Raw genomic sequence first — 18,993 nt, 5'->3', positions numbered from 1 at the left:
AATATCAGACCTGAACCAGGAAGTTGGTCACCAGATCACAGGGTAACCAGTTAAACTGCATGGAGACACCGGAGAGCGCCTAGATGTTTTCTCTGAGGTGCTCGCTCATCGCAGTTGTGCTGCCGTGGTACACCATATCGGTTTTGAAAAGGGAACAAAGAGCCATTTTATTTGTCCTCTGTTTAAAGTATTCTCATACTTTTAATAACAGTGGTCTCGGTTTGTGAAGAAAGTTGCATTCTATTATTCGCAGTATGCCATTATGCGAGATGTAAACAGTGTGATGCGTTCACGCATTTCACACGCGTCAATGTATTTTGTAGTCGACGTAAACGATGATGTCGACGCGTCGTTGCAGCACTAATTAGTGGTGGAAATTATGATTCTTTCTAGAGATTCGTTCATTTTCAGTTCATTCACCAAAATGATTCATTCAGATTCGTCCAGTGATGATTTCTTCGTTTTACGCAAATTGTGCCACCAGGCGGAAAAAAAAAAGAGTGTATTATGTCTTAAGTCAACGAACGCGTTCACTTGTTACAAAAGCTGATCTGGCTTTATTAAAATGTTTGTGTAATCGCATTCAATATATAAAGTCTAATTGAGTTGTTCAGATGAACAAAGCACAAGGTTTCTTGCCTAATTAGCATTTTAATTGTTTGGTCAAACAGTTTGTATATTATAAATTCACATCCATAAATCGGGGATTAAACCTTTCTTTTACGGTCTATGGATTAAACGTGGAGTTGCTAAATATCAAAACGAGCGTATGTGCACAGTACTGTACCTATAACTGTGCTTTGCATTTTCGAGATTGACATGCTAAGTAGCAGACTAACCCGGTTTACTCTAATTTCGTTCACGAACAAGGTAAGCTATGTGCCAGTTCATTTTCATTCACGAACGACATGTATCCGTTCATTCATTTCGTTCACGTAGGACATGTGTGCCAGTTCAGTCATTTCACTCACAAACGATAAGATCTCTAGATCTAGTTCAGACTCATATGAAACTCGTTCATTGAAGGGCGTATTCGTTACTACATTCGACAAATCACATACTCTGTCACATCTCATACTCGAAGGCTATCGGCTCGAGGTTGAGTAATTATTTGACAGGATGAAATGGTTGTTACCCGGTTCACTGAGCTGCGCATGCGCTGCTTATAGCGCCGCGCTGCTATGGAGGGAGAAACTTCATTGAACGAGAAATATGAGTCAGTGGATAACATGAGCGATTCGTTCACCTAAAAGATTCGTTCAGCTAAAAGATTTTTTCAAAAGAACGATTCGTTCATGGACGACACGTCACTAGCCCTAATGGATACATTTGGAACACTGGTTTCACGTTGTAGTATAGACTGTGGAAACAGAGGCTTCTGAAAACTATGAATGTCATTATACAATGAATATCATTATGTCTGTAAAACATACCAAGACATGATTATGGCAATAACATTAATTGCAGTTATGTGCTATTCACTTCCAAGCAATTCTAAAGATATTTACTTGCATGCTTTTCATATTACAGTCCTAGAAAGACAACAGAATTTTACTCACACTGCTGTCCTGCGGCAAAACGAGGGTAGTGATCACGCCAGTAGATGGTGAAATATGCCCCTAAATAAATTGGTCCTGCCAGAATAATTGAATGAAACTTATGTTTGTAAAACCTCAGTGAGGTTTAAACGTGCACGGTAAGGCAGGTAATATCTTTGGACATTTCCGTGTGGATGATGACTACGTCATAGCCTCATTTAACAACTTTAAGCCTCCTTTCCACAGCACGCGGCATTTGGAAACGATTGTCGCATACTGGTCGTGCAGCAACTGTTACCTTGACGTGTTCAACATGGTAAAATTAATAATCAGTGTTGGGCAGTAGCGTCGCTACAAGCAGCGAAGCTACTAGTTTGACTACATTTCTCAGTAGCTTGGTCGTAGCTTCGCTACTTTCTGAATCGAATAGCTTTTCAGTAGCGAAGCTACTTTTACCAAGCAGTGCGGTAGCTTCCACACAAGCTACATTTCGCAAGCATTTCTGAAGCTCAAACTCAAATCGGGAAATACAACTGCTAATATCGCTAGTAGTGACGCTCTTGTTCGCGTTTAAGGTGGATAGCAACCAATCATCTTTATGATGCATTACCGCCACCTTCTGCTCCGGATGGTACCACTCCTTGGCCAGTCACGCAAAAAATTATTTGATGAAATGATGGCATAGGATGAGGTCGGAGAACAGTTAATCCCGAGGAGTGAGTCGCCGTGGCCGTACCTCGACAAGTACATGACACTGACCGAAATAACAGAGAGAAAATATGTTTTCAGATGCTGCTTGTAAAAATTAACAGGGCCCCCCTTATGATTATTGTGATATATTGTAATATATTATTTTCCTTTTTATTTCTAATATTTATAATTTAAATACATTTAATAATAGTTAACAAGATATGGGTAATTCTGACCTCGCACCGATAGATCTGATTAGAATACATCACATCCGGTCGGGCGTTCGCCCACGGTCTAATCGTGGAAGTGTAAATATTTGTACGCATCCGAGACTCAATTTGGATCTGAAATTCCACATGCGTATGTGATCGAATCTCCACGCGGCTCCCGCACTACTTTCTAGCCGAAAACCTGTATTTAGCGTCTTCACCTGAAAATGTATTAATTTATGATGCACGGTCTGTGCCGCTAGAGGAGGCGGCCTCAAACTGCGCCTCGGCCGGAAAAGCCGCGGTGGGAAGTGAGAGAGGCCTGCTGCTGCTGCAGTAGGAACTGAGGAGCGGGCTGGTTGGGTGCCTGCTGGAGCTGCGATTCCAGCGCTCAAAGAGAGCCCGGTCTTGATCGGATCGAGCGTGGTGTCGAGCGAGGTAAGCTCGGCTTGCACGGTCTATTGGCCACGACGTGTGGCTTGGCGAGAAGAGCAGCTGTCGCGATGACGTTTGATGGTGCTCAACTGCCGTGTTTAATGATCATGGGTGTCAGAAAAAGTAGCATTTCTGAAAAAATCCCCGGTATGGATCTCCTTGCTGGAAGGAAAATCGGGTCTGTGATGAGAAGACAGACAGCGCGAACCGGGATGCTGAAAACGGTCAATGAACAGAGATAGGTTCTGCTGTCATTTATACCTTGTCATGAGTTGATTACTGATTGGTCTCCACTTGTGTTAATCAGGTTAATGAACTGCGACTGTTCCTCCCGAACTTTGTTATAAAACAGCATAAGGTTTTGGAGGAAAAACTTTCCAGGATTATTCTCCATATAATGGACTTCCAGTGGGGGCCAATGGGCTGAAGGTCCAAACTGCAGTTTCAATGCAGCTTCAAAGGGCTCTACACCAGTGGTTTTTGTACCTACCTGTCATGGTTCGGATGTATGGGGATTCAATGTGCAGGAAGAAGTGAGGCTTTATTAATAAACACCGGCAGCCCAGGAATACAAGGCAGTACCAAACAGAAAGCACACAAGTAAATACGACACATAAAACAGTGAAATCTAACAACAAACCAGCCCATGACTGCAGACACAAGGACAATAAATAGGGAGACAAACGAGGAGGGAAATGATGGAAACACAGGTGGAGCAACTGAAACAATAATGTAACAAGATGAGTGGAGTCAGACAATAGACAGGAGAGCACATGGCCCCAACAAAAACACAAAAGGGTACACCATCTAGGGTACACCAGCTAAATATTGTGACACTACCCTACCGTTTGGCTAGACAACACCCTCATGCTTCAACTGGGATTGTGTAGAGCCCTTTAAACCTGCATTGGAACTGCAATTTGGACCTTCAGCCCGATGGCCTCCATTGAAGTCCATTATATGGAGAAAAATCCTGATTTTTTTTCTTCAAAAAACACAATTTCTATGCATCTGAAGAAAGAAAAACATCAACATCCTGGATGACATGGGGGTTTTATTCTGGGGGTGAACTAATCCTTTATCTCTGATGGTCTCTTAAAATGATAGCAAAAAAATAACCCCCCAACAACATTCAATAAATAGTTAAAGCACTACAGAGAGTATTGCACTCTAATTAGTAACTGAAAGTATGACCAAATTAGCCAAAATAATTAATAAGCGAACACTGAGTGGGTAATATGTAAAACTTATAGTAATGTCCAGTTGTGCTGAGCTTTACAGATGCAGATTCCATGTGGGCCTGCTCATTAAAGGATGACTATTCAAAGATTAATATGTAATCTCTGTTCTGTTACAGTTCAACCCAGCAGGACAGATCAGATTCAGCAGAGCCCAGCTGTGTGTCCATGAAGAGTGACCGCTCTATGGCTCATCTACCAGAAATGAAGGGTGGAGACAAAGGCCAGAGTAACAGGTACAATACTGTTTATGGTATTACTATGACCTCTTGTGCTCTCTTAATGGTTTCATAAAATAGGAGCACCAGTAATATAACCCCTCAAACCATTATTCAATAAATGTTTTTCAGTTATTTATAATAGTAATTAGTAATTGGTAGTAATTAGTGTAAAAAAAAAAAAAAAAACATTAACACGTTAAGCCCTGAAGGCTTTTTTTGCTTCCCTAAAGGTGTTGTTTTTCTCTGAGTGACATACTCAAAAATAATGACTCAGAACTCCAATACTGTCGAAAGGTAGGTATCATTTGATAGAAAACTTTCTCTATTTTAGGGACAAAAATATTTTACATTTGGACATTCTCCTGCTGAGAAATAGCTGATAAAAGTGTAAGAAAAAAAATCTGTGTTTGCTCAAGGGAAATTATTTATGTATTATTTGACATTCTATATCTCAGGAATGAAATAAGGTGAGTGATTTAATTTGACAGTTTTGAAACGGAAGTAATTCATTGCTCAATTTTAGTCAAAGCCCCAAACAATTATGCTTTTTTTATTGTGAATTTTGGCTCTTTTTAATCCAAATAATTTTCACAATCTATATATGTTTAATGAAGTTATGAACAGTTTTTTTAGCGGTTTTATGTGTGTTATAACAACATAAGGAATATCTTTAGCTCTAATGAACAAATTGTTATGTGGGTTTTTTTTATTTTGGAGAATTTTCTGAAAATAATGACATGCAATTTTCCACAATCTACTACTGTATATATGTTTCTAGAAGTTATGCATAAAAATATCAGGTGAAAAGTGTAGTTGGGTTTTTTGCTGCACCAATTATTTGTGTTATTCCTTTTAAAGGCTGCAAAGTATGTGTGTGTGTGTTTATCAGCATTTTCTCAACACTCAAAACTATCACTTTTATATTTTTCTATCATAATCACAACAGAATTACAGAATTATTTAGTTTTAAAATCAGAATTTAAATGTCAGAGTATTTGATTATTTATTTACTTCATGTTGTTTTAAGGTACAGGTTGTAGGACCTGCCACTAGAGGACGCACTACCAAAACAATAACAATCGCGTGGTTTGATGATGCTAAGAAGGAGCGTGGAATGATGGGATTTGTTGTCTTATACCCAACCTTTGATGGCTATTCAAACACAATAATTGGGCATACATAGCAAACGCGAGTTCAATGATTTGCGCGAGTAGATTACATACAAAGTCAATGCAAAGACACGATCAGACTATGGATCAGACGTGTCCTCGCGCAGATCTGGAGATGCGATGCCCCGCGTTTGCCGTGTATGCCCCATAATACTAATCTTGTTGATCGTTATAATAGCATATGTTTTCTGTAAAGATACAATGAAAACAACTCACCTGTCGAGTAAAACACAAGCGAGATCAGCATCTTTTTCTAGTTGAAGTTTGCCACCATCTGGGCTGGATACAGAATGGATTTGGTGGCTACAGTGACCTCGGAATAAAAGAGAAACAGACTAATATTAGCAAAGAAAGAGAAAGAAATATAAAATATTGTACTGGACCTGCTTCCTAACCCGCGTTTTTTTAAAAGTAGTAAATGCGTCACCCCTTTATATTAATTTAATTACTTAAATAGGCTTTAGCCTACAGGATAATAATCGTTATGATCGCACACAAAGTTTGCCACCGGTTAAAGTAATGATTATGAATGTGTCTAAATTGGCAAGGAGACATTTAATTGTTTAGTAATAAACTGGTCTTTTTTGTGTCATTGTTAAGATGAAGTTGACCATGAGGACTCGCCGTGAACACCAGAGAGAAATGCACATTTCATATGGATTACATAATCAGAGAGTAGCCTATTTTGTTTTGAATATTTTCGTTTAAAAGGTTCTTTCTGTAATATATTGCCTATATTTATTTTTAAACCCACAGACTAAAAGATTGAGACACTACCTGACACAAAATATCACTGAAAGTTTCTACAGCTTTTTTCTTAGCTATTTCAGAATCTGGAAAAATTACTGGGGCTAACTTGTTACTGCAGTCTGTAGAGCGAACCTATTTCTGATTCTGATTCTGATATGTGTGTGATGTACGGCATGATAAATGCTTATCACTTCTGCTGCCGAAACTTTGTCAGCCTGTGGGTCATTTGGTTTATTGAAAAACAATTGCACAGATTTGCATGGTTCTTGGTGATGTTCTTTTTTTTTCTGTGGTACTCACATGCACCATGTCGCTTCACGTCTATTCTCCTCCATGTCCCACAGAAAAACTGCTTTTGCATAAAATGCAAAAAGCTCTCTCTGCTTTGCCATCTACAGGTCTTAACCAAGAGTATGTTGTGGTCCATTCACTATTAAAAGTGCATCTTCTCTTTTTCATGGCCACGGCTGCTTAACCTGACTCAACAGCGTGCTCTCCAATTTGAGATTGTGGACAAATGTTGAGGAGGCGTTCCTGCTCCAGTAAACAGTTTGATTGACGTACGATTCAGCCTATTGACTAACGCTTTTATTGCTCTCATATGAACTATTGGACATAAGTTAACAGTACGCCTATGGACGTATCCGTATATTTATTAGGCAGGGTCGAATGAAAAAGTGGGACAGATGCTCAATTTGCATGAGGGGGGACAAAGGTTAAAATTGCTGTATACCGTGAAATAAACCTGTACAATTATCATACTGTGTACATTTGCTTATCTACGGTATTAAGAGAAAATAACAGACACAAAATCTCACCTGCGCCTTGGCATCAACTTTCCACCGAAGGGGCCGTTCACATTTCGCGCCAAAAAACACATGGAAAACACTAGGCTAGTGTTGCAACGCATCACACTGTTTACATCTCGCGTAATGGCATACTGGGAATGGAGAAAGTTGCATTCTATCACAAAAACAGAGACCACTGTTATCAAAAATATGGAAATACTTCAAACAGAGGCCAAATAAAATGGCCATTTGTTCCCTTTGAAAAACTGATATGGTGTACCGCGACAGCACAACTGCGATGCACGAGCACCTCAGAGTAAAACATCCTGGCACTCTCCGGTGTTACGGTTAAACTGGTTACCGTGTGATCTGGTGACCAACTTCCTGGTTCAGTTCTCTGCTGCAGATGTGATGGAACGACCGCAGCAGATTCGGCGATTCTAAAAGTACAAACTGATGTGATATTATTAAGTGTCTAATAAACGCAGACTTGCTCATTGCATGATTTTGATATACTTGTAAAGATTACAAGTTACTGGTATGATCACCCGTAGCGGCTGAAGTAAGGATAAAATAAAAAATAAAGTAAGTCTGTGTTGGCGCGGGTTTCGAACACGCATTAGGGGCCGTTCACATATCGCGCCTAAAAACGCGTGGAAAATGCTAGTTGTGCCGCTTGTGCTTCACTCGATGCGGTGCGGACGCGCTGGTTTTCGCATGCGTGTCGCGACCGCAACGCTTCCATTATGAGTGCTCATAACGCACGCCTACATTGGAAATAACGAACTTGAGTGTGCAAAAGACGTGATATGTGAACGGCCCCTTAAAAGACAGCGCGCCGTGAGACAACAGTCACAGACCACCGAGCTACCCAGAATCAGCTCCAGATCTTTGGAAACCATGCTAAACCATAGCAGAACCATGACTACATTTTATGGTTTGTGATGCTAAAGAACATTACATGGAGTCTCAGACAACTGTAAATTTGTGGCTACTTTGGTTTAATTATAAGCGCTATCGTAAACTCAAATTTACCATAGTAAAATAATTTTCTTTGCCTCTTTATTTTGTATACTGTTAAAACTTAAACCACATTGGTTGAAAATCAATAAAGGTTGAAATATTATATTAGAATTTGTACTTATATTTTTTTGTAAAGTTATCCAATGGATTCATTAGCTAATCAAAAAAAGAACATTAGAGTAATTATTTATTGTAATAAAAATAATCGTTAGAGTAGTCGACTAATCGAAAACACCGCTTTCTGATTTTTTTCCAAAAGCCTTCAGGCACTTGTGCTCCTGAGGCGCCTGCCGTTGCTAAGCAACCATGACCTGCTCTCTCCATGAAGACGCGGAAATTTCAGGAATGGATAAATGGATTTGCAGCTCTAAAAATTGCTTGCAGTAGCTCTGAAACTAAATTAATTAAAAAATGGCAATCAATATACAGCTATGATCCGCTGTTCCTTCATCTTGGCTGAGCTTTCAACGTTGCTACGGAAAAAGTGAGGAAAACTACATGAACTGCGGTGTGCTTGCTGCATTCTGAAAAGTTGAGATGTTTTTAACTCAATGCGGTGTGGACAAACCTGGAAAAAATGAGCATGTCGCACTGTATATGTGTCGCTTCCATTATGAACGCACATAAAGCGCACCTTCATTTGAAATAACGAACTTGAGCACGCAAAAGACACGATATGTGAACGACCCCTAACTTTTCTCTTTCTCCACCCACACGTACAGCGGAAACAATATCAGAGACAGAGGCCATTATCTCTAATCTCTATCCCACATCAAATAAGAGAGTTAAAATTGCCACTAGTATGGGAATACTTTTTATATAGAAAAGACAAATGCTTATTTGTCCTTGAAGGTAGACACAGTTTGCAAAAACTGTGGTCGGAAAGTGGCTGCAAAATGAGGAAACGCATCGAACATGTTTACCTATTCAGAACATCATCATCCCTTGCAGATACAGCTATGTCCCATTTATAATTTAAGGTTAATGCATTATAATTTATGTGATGCGGAGTGAAGTACAGAATCCAGTCATGACAATGAATTTACAGTAACGTTAGCTAGCTACTCTGCAGATGTCACAAAATATGCGATTTGATGGATTGATGAATAAATCAAAAACAAAGCTGTAAAATAATAACAAAGGCACTGCTATATAAATATATAGGCTAATCTGTTTGTTTTGCATGTCTGAATGAGCAGTGTTGTCATGTACTACATATACAAGTATCCACCAGCGTGGCTTAAAGTGGCAGGTTTAACATTACCTGCTGTCTCCCTATCTGAGGACTTGAACACAAACACTGAGAGTCTCACTGAGAGAACAATTAATAATCATTTCATAATTTTATTTGAGAAAACCACTGTCAAAAACAAATACATTGAGACTCAAAGCTCTTCAATACATCCAGTCCAAAAAAAAGTCTGCTTTTTAAGTCGAAGAAATTACGATTGTACTATAAATGTAGCCCACTTCTAAAGTAATAATTTTTTACATAAACATTAGAAAATACAATGTGTCCCTCATTTTAAATTTAGTAAACTCTGTTGTGCAGCCCTTTGCGAAAACATAAAAGAATAAAAGGTTTTAAAACAATTAAATTGTTAAATTTGTATGCATTTTCATTACCACCATTTTTGATAGTATACAGTTGCAATCAAAATTACTCAACCCCCTAGAGACTGCCGTACTTTACAAATACAAACTTTTCTGAAGATCCATGATAAAATAAAAATTGTATCTATAACAGCTCACTGGCATATTAAAAGTGATAGTCAATATATAAATGTAGTACTTTTGAGTTATGAGATTTTTTAATAATACTGCTGTGTCATAACTATTCAACCCCAATTCAACATTGTTTTTAAATCACTTATTTGCATGGTGGGGAATAAAACAGTCATAAAAAAACAAAATTAAGCTTTTAGAAACTCTATTAAAAACAGAATTAGCTTGAGCCGTTACACATACAGTTAGCCCATGCATGTGTTGAAGTTGAGTAGCAAAAATGTCAACAGAGATCTCACAAAAGCTAAAGAGAATAAATATCGTAGTACTTTAGGAAGGCTAAGGCTATATGGAGATTTCCAAGACATTGAAAGTTCCTAGAGACACAGTTCTCAGCCCTATTCCTTAGCTTGAAGTGTGAAAATCTTTGAGGTTGTGGAAGAAAAAGCACAATATCATAAAATGTTTAATCAGAGCAACTGAGAAAAATCTGCAATTTACAGCCCAAGACTTGCAAGATGACCCGATGAAAACAGGAAAACACAAGACAAGTATTGCATTTATGTTGAGACATCTTGTAGAATACCACTCTTGATCTTTATAAGTAATAAGCAAGATTTTAAAATCTATACGATGTTTGATAAGGAGTATCAAGTTATCTAGAGATTCTCAGCCTCAATGTCTGCCCAAACTCTAACAAGGCTCCAGTCAACTTCATAGGATGCATGGAATAACTCAAAACATCTGATTCTTCATCGAAGCAATTTATTAAGAGCTTTCAACAGCAACTTGGTCTTCCTCTGCTTATTTTCAGAGTTCAATTCAGATGCTTCACTCAGATGCTTAGCTTAATAACCTATACAGAGTATATATAAATATGAGTCACTACACACAGTAATACAGTAATACAGTCAAATACTATTTATTCAAATAGGTCAAATAACCTTCACCGCAAAGAGTGAAGGTTGTAGGGGATCTTGTCTTATGGGACAGTCCTTTGGGAAAGACAGTGGGCACTCACTGTCTTTCCCAAAGGACTGTCCCATAAGACAAGATCCCCTACAACCTTCACTCTTTGCGGGGCTAGTCTTCCTTCTCGGTGGCTATTTCAAGTATTTCAATCTCTTTTGGTCTTACCAGCTCCTCAGGTTTGACTTCTGGGAAAAACCTCTGCAGTTGCTTAGGTCTGATGACTTTATGCACTTTAGCAATTTCATCCAAGCCATAACAAAGGAGCTCATGTGCTCTTTCTTTACATTCCTCAGTTCGGACTCTGACCCTGAGAAGATATCGTTTGGTTCTCGCTTTTATGGTCATTCCAGCAACTCCATGCACAACTAAAGTGACAACTTCAGATCGTAACCGCAGTCTTGCTGCAGCCTTATGGGTTATATAGTTCGTGTCTGATGCAAGATCAACCAGAGTTCCAATCTTCTGCCCAGCGTTGGCTGTAACTTCCAAGAGCATCATAATAACAACAGGTAGTTTCTTTACTCTACTTTTCTTTAGAAGTGCAACTTGAGGCTTTCCAGTGCAGGTTACTGTTGCTGCTTTGTTGGTGAAAGCATTTCTACGTCGCTCAGCCAGCTCTGGAGACAGTTCAGCTAAAAAATCCTCTTGCTCTCCTGTTAGCACATTTACCTTCCTGTACTCCTTTAGAGACCTTTTCTCACCACCACTCATGAATTCTCTTCTTGGACAGAGGAAATAATGATGATCAGATCCATTTTCCTTCCTGTAGTCTCGGTTTTTGCACAAGAATGCATCTTTGCAATCAGCATCAACCTCATGACATCCAAGACACTTCTTGCATGCTCCAATCTTCCTCACAGCAGATTTCTTTTCAGCCAAATTTATCGGTTTATCTGTTTGTGGGCTACAGCTCCACAAACAACACATCCAATATCAGAAAACTTCTTTGTAGTTTTTGTAGATGCATATTTCTTCTCAAATCTTCTTTCTGATTTATCAAACCTTTCTACTTTGTCAGTGATTCTGAGTTGTTAGAGTTTCTCAAGAACATCAAAGTGATTCTCTGGAGTTACACCAAAATCAGGATCAATCATAAAAGACAAGCCAATCCCTTTTTACAAATTCAGGCAATTTACTCTCAATAGATTTAGTTACGAGAGGGTTCTTTATTGCGCCGATGTTCCCTAGATCTGTCAGGTCAGATAGAGCTTTTTCAACAGTCTGGATCAAGTCGATAAATTTTCTGAGTTGATAACCCTTTACAGCAGGAACTCTTTCCAGTTCTTCAATAATTTCCATGGCAATTGCTACCTTGTTGCCATATCGATTCTCCAACACTCTAAACACATCCTCAGCAGTGCTATAACTTGACAGCCTCAGATCCTTAACAATTCTGTCATCCAAGCTATCCAGGAGCTGGATTTTCTTGACCTCTGCTGAGCCAGTTGGTTCTCCTTGTTTCTGCAAACTGACCCAATCCTTCTTCCAACGGAAGAAATCTCTATTCATACCACTAAATTTAGGCAAACTAGCTGGTTTTATCCTCACAACTGGTGTAATCGGCATAGTTTGGAGAGCCGTGTTTGGGTCTGTGGGACTTACAAACTGAGAACTTCTTTCAGTATTACGTGCAGTAATAAACTCACCGTTTCTCAAAAGGAGTCCACTATTTTGGACTTTTACCTGCCTCACTCTGCTCTCAAAGTCCTTCTTCTCTGTTGTAGGAATCCATCGCTCTCAGCTGGATAGAGTTTTGACTGCTCTGCTCTGTTAGTTGAACTTCATATCCTTCACAATTGACACCAGCAACGGGTATTGAAGCATAATGGTCATAAGCCTTCTCAGCTTCTTGGACTGCAGCTGTTAATTCCTCTTGGCCATATCTCTGCCACAAGTTAATTTGAACAATTTTTCTCACCTCTTCAAGCTTTGTCTCACAGTTGCTCACGGCCTTCTCAATATCTGCTACCTGCTGAATTTCAAGCTCTACTTTCTCATCACTCTTTGCACTAGCCTCCAGCTCTGCAACCAATCCCATCTTATAATCATCATTTGCATCAAAAAGTGCTCTTGCAGTAGAAGATAGTGTCTGGAATTCCTTCCTTAGTTCAGATTAAATCATTTGACTTGACTCTCGAGTGAGAAGGTTTACTTGCTTGGTAAAACACATCTTTGTAGTGGTTCTCTCTCTCTTAAGTTGATCCACCGTTTTCCCCAAGGCCCCAAGGCCATTTTAAGTCAAATGATATGTTGTCTTAAACTTATATTAACAATGTTGATTCTTGTTCTTTGCACCAGCTCCTTTCTCTGGACCACCAGAAGCCATTAATCTTCTTATCCACAAGCTTGGTTATTAAGTGTCAAGTTATCTAGAGATTCTCAGCCTCAATGTCTGCCCAAACTCTAACAAGGCTCCAGTCAACTTTATAGGATGCATGGAATAACTCAAAACATCTGATTCTTCATCATCGAAGCAATTTATTAAAATCTTTCAACAGCAACTTGGTCTTCCTCTGCTTATTTTCAGAGTTCAATTCAGATGCTTCACTCAGATGCTTAGCTTAATAACCTATACAGAGTATATATATATATATATATATATATATATATATATATATATATATATATATATATATATATATATATATATATATATATATGAGTCACTACACACAGTAATTTAAAGAGGTTTTAACTTGTTTAAATTACAACCAATGTTACTAGAATACCCACAAATCAGAAGTACAGTACAAACCAGTTTAACACTAAATCAAATGCATTTACTGCACATGACCAGATAGCATGTTAAATGCTAAACCGGCTAGCATTAATAAACAACTTGCAACTATTTAACATGTGAAGTTTTGATGGCCAATCAGCTTCCGGAATTCCTCCAGGTTATACGGCGGGTTCACAACCAATAGATTTACTGCTTTTAATCAAGGTTAATTTAATCAGACATTTCCTTACTTAATGAGGAATACATCTCAGTCAATTCCTAAATGAACTATTCTGTAAGAAAATGAAACATGATGAGTCTGTGAATCAACCACAGGACTTTGATGAAAGCTTTTGTCATGGCATCAGGTAAAATAGAAGGATTTCATGATGCAAACATTCATTGTATTGTTTATTATCAGTGACATGATCAATAATTGAAAGGTTTCCCTTCATTAGTAGTCTGCTCTTTTTTAATACATGTACTGTAACTCTTTGAGTCACATTATAATGTGGTATTTTAATTTTACAGCCATGGTGTCCTCAGCACATTTAGATCAAATCTGAAGAAGAAGTTTGAGTGTCTGTATGAAGGAACAGCGACGCAGGGAAACCCAACACTCCTGAATGAGATCTACACAGAGCTCTACATCACAGAGAGTGAGAGTGGAGAGATCAGTAATGAACATGAGGTGAGACAGATTGAGACTCAATCCAGGAGAGAAGCAACAGAGGACACACCGATCAAATGTAGTGACATCTTTAGAGCTTTACCTGGACAAGACAAACCCATCAGAACTGTGCTGACAAAGGGAGTCGCTGGCATTGGAAAAACAGTCTCAGTGCAGAAGTTCATCCTGGACTGGGCTGAAGGGAAAGAGAATCAGGACGTCCAGATCATATTTCCTCTTCCTTTCAGAGAGATCAATCTGATGAAGGACAAAACACTCAGTCTTTCAGGTCTCCTTCAGGTCTTTTTCCCTGAAACAAAAGAAATGGAAATATCCAGTAAAAAATATAAAGTGTTGTTCATCTTTGATGGTCTGGATGAGTGTCGTCTGTCTCTGGATTTTCAGAGTGATGTGAAGTTGTGTGATGTAAGTGAATCAGTCTCAGTGGACGTGCTGCTGACGAACCTCATTGTGGGGAATCTGCTTCCCTCTGCTCTCATCTGGATCACCTCCAGACCAGCAGCAGCTGATCTCGTCCCGTCTGAGTGTGTCCATCGAGTGACAGAGGTACGAGGCTTCAATGACCCACAGAAGGAGGAATACTTCAGGAAGAGAGTGAGTGATCAGAGTCTGGCCGAGAGGATCATCTCACACCTGAAGTCATCAAGGAGCCTCTTCATCATGTGCCACATCCCAGTGTTCTGCTGGATCTCAGCCGCTGTTCTGGAGAAGATGTTGAGTCGAGCAGAGAGTGGAGAGATTCCCAAGACTCTCACTCAGATGTACACACACTTCCTGCTCCTTCAGACCAACATCAAACATGAGAAGGACTATGAGAAGAAGATGACAGATGAAGACATGATCCTCAAACTGGGGAAACTGGCTTTTCAGCAGCTTGTAAAAGGCAATCTGATCTTCTATGAGGAAGACCTGAGAGAGTGTGGCATTGATGTGACAGAAGCATCAGTGTACTCAGGATTGTGCACTCAGATCTTCAGAGAGGAGTTTGGCTGGTATCAGGGGAAAGTCTTCTGTTTCGTTCATCTGAGCATTCAGGAACATCTAGCAGCTCTATATGTGCACCTCTTTTTTATAAAGAACTGCTCACAAATGTTCCCTAGTTTGACCTCTGACCTCTCTATGTTATTTAAGTATACTTTATCAGACATACATCAGAGAGCTGTGAATGAGGCTCTAAAGAGTAAAAATGGACATCTGGACCTTTTCCTGCGGTTTCTTCTGGGTCTGTCAGTGGAGTCTCATCAGGTTCTTTTACAGGAATTAATGAAACAGACAAGAAGCAGCTCTGACAGCAATGAGGAAACAATTGAGTACATCAAGATGAAGATCAGGACCATTGACTCTCCAGGGAAATCCATCAATCTGTTCCACTGTCTGAATGAACTGGGTGATCATTCACTAGTGGAGGAAATACAACAGTATCTGAAATCTGGAAAAATACATGAAGCCAAACTCTCTTCATCTCAGTGGTCAGCTGTAGCTTTTGTGTTGTTTACATCAGAGAATGAGCTGGATGTATTTGACATTAATAATTTTGTTGAAGAAAACAGAGAAACCAGAAAAATTGAAGTTTTTCAGAAGCTGCTGCCTGCGATTAACAAATACAGATCAGTTCAGTAAGTATCATGAGAACAATCACTTCACTGTTAAAACATAAAAAGCTCATATAGCCTCAGTGCTGCATATGTTGTCCAGAGTTTAGCCAACTAGTCAGTATTTGATGTGTTTTCTAATCATTAACACTACAATATTTCAAATTCAGAGCGGTTGCATATGAATAAATCAGATTTATCAGTTATTAAAGGGGTCATATGATGCAATTTCAATTTTTCCTTTCTCTTTGGAGTGTTACAAGCTCTTGGTGCATAAAGAAGATCTGTAAGGTTGCAAAGACGAAAGTCTCAAATCCAAAGAGATATTCTTTATAGAAGTTAAGAGTCAACCACACCCCCCTAAAACACCTCGTTCTAACACGCCCCCACATTTACATCACTTTGTGGGAAGATTTGCATATCACCACCAAATGTTCACTCAAAGAAAGAAGGAATAATTTTTATTTATCTTTTTTGCCGCTGCCCCCATGTCGTGGAGACGCTGTGTTTTGTTGTGAAAGCAAAAACTACCTTGTCTTTTTAGAAGAGCACAAAACTAGATATCAGTGGTTAAGTTGTATTTACAATAATGTTCCAGAACAGTTCAACCCAAATATTCGGATGTGTGCAGTGTATTTTATGGAGGATGAGGACTGTTTCCTCTACCAGTAGCCTACAATGTGTCTGTGGCACAACGGCTGCTTCTATAAAGTGGGGCAGTTCCAACTTTGCAAGGATAGTCTGGTGCTTCTGACTCACAGCCTGTAAGGATGGCCGTAGCCAGTTATGAGGTCACAGACGTCCGGACCTCGGTAAAGTTTTCATGTTCGAAAATAAAATTTGTTCTCTGATTGACTAATTTGCTGCTAGACTACTCATATGAATGTCTGCATGTATAATTCAGAATGTTTAGCTTCCGTGATATGAAAATAATCACTGCAAGACGCTGCCGAAGTGAACGAGTCTTCAGAGCGAGAGCGTGAGACGTAGCCTATTATAAGCATATTTTGACTTGTTTTTCCTCTAAATTTAACACTTTAGAAAGTTAATAAAGGAGGAAGTTGCGGATTAGGGTCAACGATAACTTTATCTAATTTCCAAAATATTTGGAATAATCTCAGTTTATTTTATTTATTTATAGGTTTTTGTTCATTTTAATAGCAACATCTGGCAACATTGCATCGCCTGCATTACTTTGGCAGTTATCAAAAAAGGCAGCGGCTATTTACACTAAGTGCAAATATCTATAGATTCTATTTATACTATTTATAATAGCAGGATTTTCTGCTATATATAGTACTTACTGCAAATAGTGGCAATTATCTGCATCTCAGTACTGTAATACATTATAAAACAGTATGCAATAATAACTTATTGAGTCTAATTTAATGGATGCCACCTTTTTGGGACAATAAAGCCTTCCCGACACCTACCCTTAACCTTTTGCTTATTTACTTAATTCGTCTGGACCATAGGAAGTTTTAACAACCGATATAATTATCCACCTCATAAATATAGTATCATCAAACTTTGATGCAATAAATAGGGTATGATTTAAAAATGAGCATCCCTCCAAAAACATCTACATTTCTGTCTCTTTTCAAGCACAATTCTATAATAAGGGGGTTATTATAGAAACCCCCGGGACCTCACTAATTTTCAAAGCCTGGCTACGGCCATGCCTGTAAATATGTTTTTTATATTTAAATAATTGTAAAAATCTATGTGTGGAAAATAATGTGTTTTTTAAACTTAAACCGCATAAACACATTGCATTACACCAAATACATAAAATAATGTTTTTAGCAATGTCATATGACCCCTTTAAAAAATAAATTTAACCACTGATATGTGGCATTTTAGATCTCAGTCCGATGATCCATAAAAAGTTGATTTGGGCTTGTGTTTGTATTTTTCTCTTCAATAATGGATTTACTGCTAAACTGATCTCAGATAATGAGGAGTGTCATTGTTCTCTACAGGTTGAATAATTGTGGTTTCACAAATGAAGCTTGTGCTGCTTTGGCTTCAGCTCTGAGATTGAACCCTTCAAACCTGAGAGAACTGGCTCTGACTAAAAATAGAAGTCTAGGAAGTAATGGAGTAATTTCTCTCTCTACTGTACTCAGGGATCCTCAGTGCAAACTGGAGAAACTGAGGTAAGACCATGGCTGACTCTGACACATGAAACACAATGTAAAGTACTCTATATCTGAAGTGTACAGTCACTTTCTGCTGCTGTGAGTTCAGCTGATTGAGCTGGAAATGATTGAACACATAAGCTGCTCCTCAGTAACATGATACTGCAGGAATGAGGGTCACACTGACTTTACACAGACTTGACACTACCATGCTGTTTATAATATGAAGTACTTGTAGCCTAACTGTACTGTTTCAATACTCGTTGGGACTAAATTAGCCCACTTTCTAGTATATAAAAGTATACTTTTAAGTATACGTTTAGTATAACAGTCACAAACTTTGAGTACACAAATACCTCTATGTTTGTAGTTTGTACTGCAATTATATTTAAATTGAACTTATAGGTACACTGATATTTTACTAATTAAATACTTTGTATACTTTTAAGTACAGTCTCAGTAAATTACTAGTTTAGTAGTTTTATACTTCAAGTAAGTGAACTTTACATCATACTTTAAAGAGCCACACAGATGGGAAATAAAAAATTATCTGTATTACAGTGTATGCTGTAGCTGTCCATCAGTGTAAATAATGTGCAAAGTAATTAAACCAAAAAGTACACGATTTGTAAAGTTATTGGCTTCTAAAGTAAGGAGTCGACTCTGAATCGCTGAAACGAGTCGTTATAGATTTCAAATCTTTTGCCCATCTCTATGTACGTCACTAGAACACTTTGCATAATAATCTCTGCCTACCGTCTTGGGAGAAACGAACTCTGACCTGCCCCCACCCCCCCACACAGACGCTATGGTTGGTGTGAGAGCATCATGTCGAGGAAACAGTGTGTTTTTAATTGTGAAGGCAATTTTGTTTTATTTTCACTGCCAAAGAATGAAGATCAGAAGAACCAATGGCTAAAATTCATTTTCACCACAATATCAGAGCAGTACAACAAATCCCTTTTGTTGTGTTCACAACATTTCACTGATGACTGCTTTTCTAATCTCGGTGAGTAGACGGCGGGATTTTCAAAGCGTTTGGCCATAAAAGAGGGTTCATTACCAGCCTTATGTAGACCAACGAGTATCTCC

The 18,993-nt window shown here is 38.7% G+C and overlaps 1 protein-coding gene across 10 annotated transcripts in view; it reads left to right on the top strand.

Moving 5' to 3' along the window:
- LOC128029026 (NACHT, LRR and PYD domains-containing protein 3) overlaps positions 1–18,993 on the top strand; it is an 88,655-nt gene that overhangs the window by 47,047 nt on the left and 22,615 nt on the right. For 7 of the 10 annotated variants that reach the window (XM_052616484.1, XM_052616483.1, XM_052616480.1 and 4 more), the window contains 2 exons: positions 14,802–15,784; positions 17,743–17,919. In XM_052616484.1, coding sequence (XP_052472444.1) covers positions 14,802–15,784; positions 17,743–17,919 — 1,160 coding nt within the window. Of the gene's footprint in view, positions 1–14,168; positions 15,785–17,742; positions 17,920–18,993 lie in introns of all 10 variants that reach the window. The other 3 variants (XM_052616474.1, XM_052616477.1, XM_052616476.1) reach the window with 2 other exon arrangements.

The sequence above is a fragment of the Carassius gibelio genome, chromosome A15, assembly GCF_023724105.1.
Source record: "Carassius gibelio isolate Cgi1373 ecotype wild population from Czech Republic chromosome A15, carGib1.2-hapl.c, whole genome shotgun sequence".
Taxonomy (NCBI): Eukaryota; Metazoa; Chordata; class Actinopteri; order Cypriniformes; family Cyprinidae; genus Carassius; species Carassius gibelio.
The sequence above is the reverse complement of the archived record's forward strand: the minus strand, read 5'-3'. Positions and strand labels throughout refer to the sequence as shown.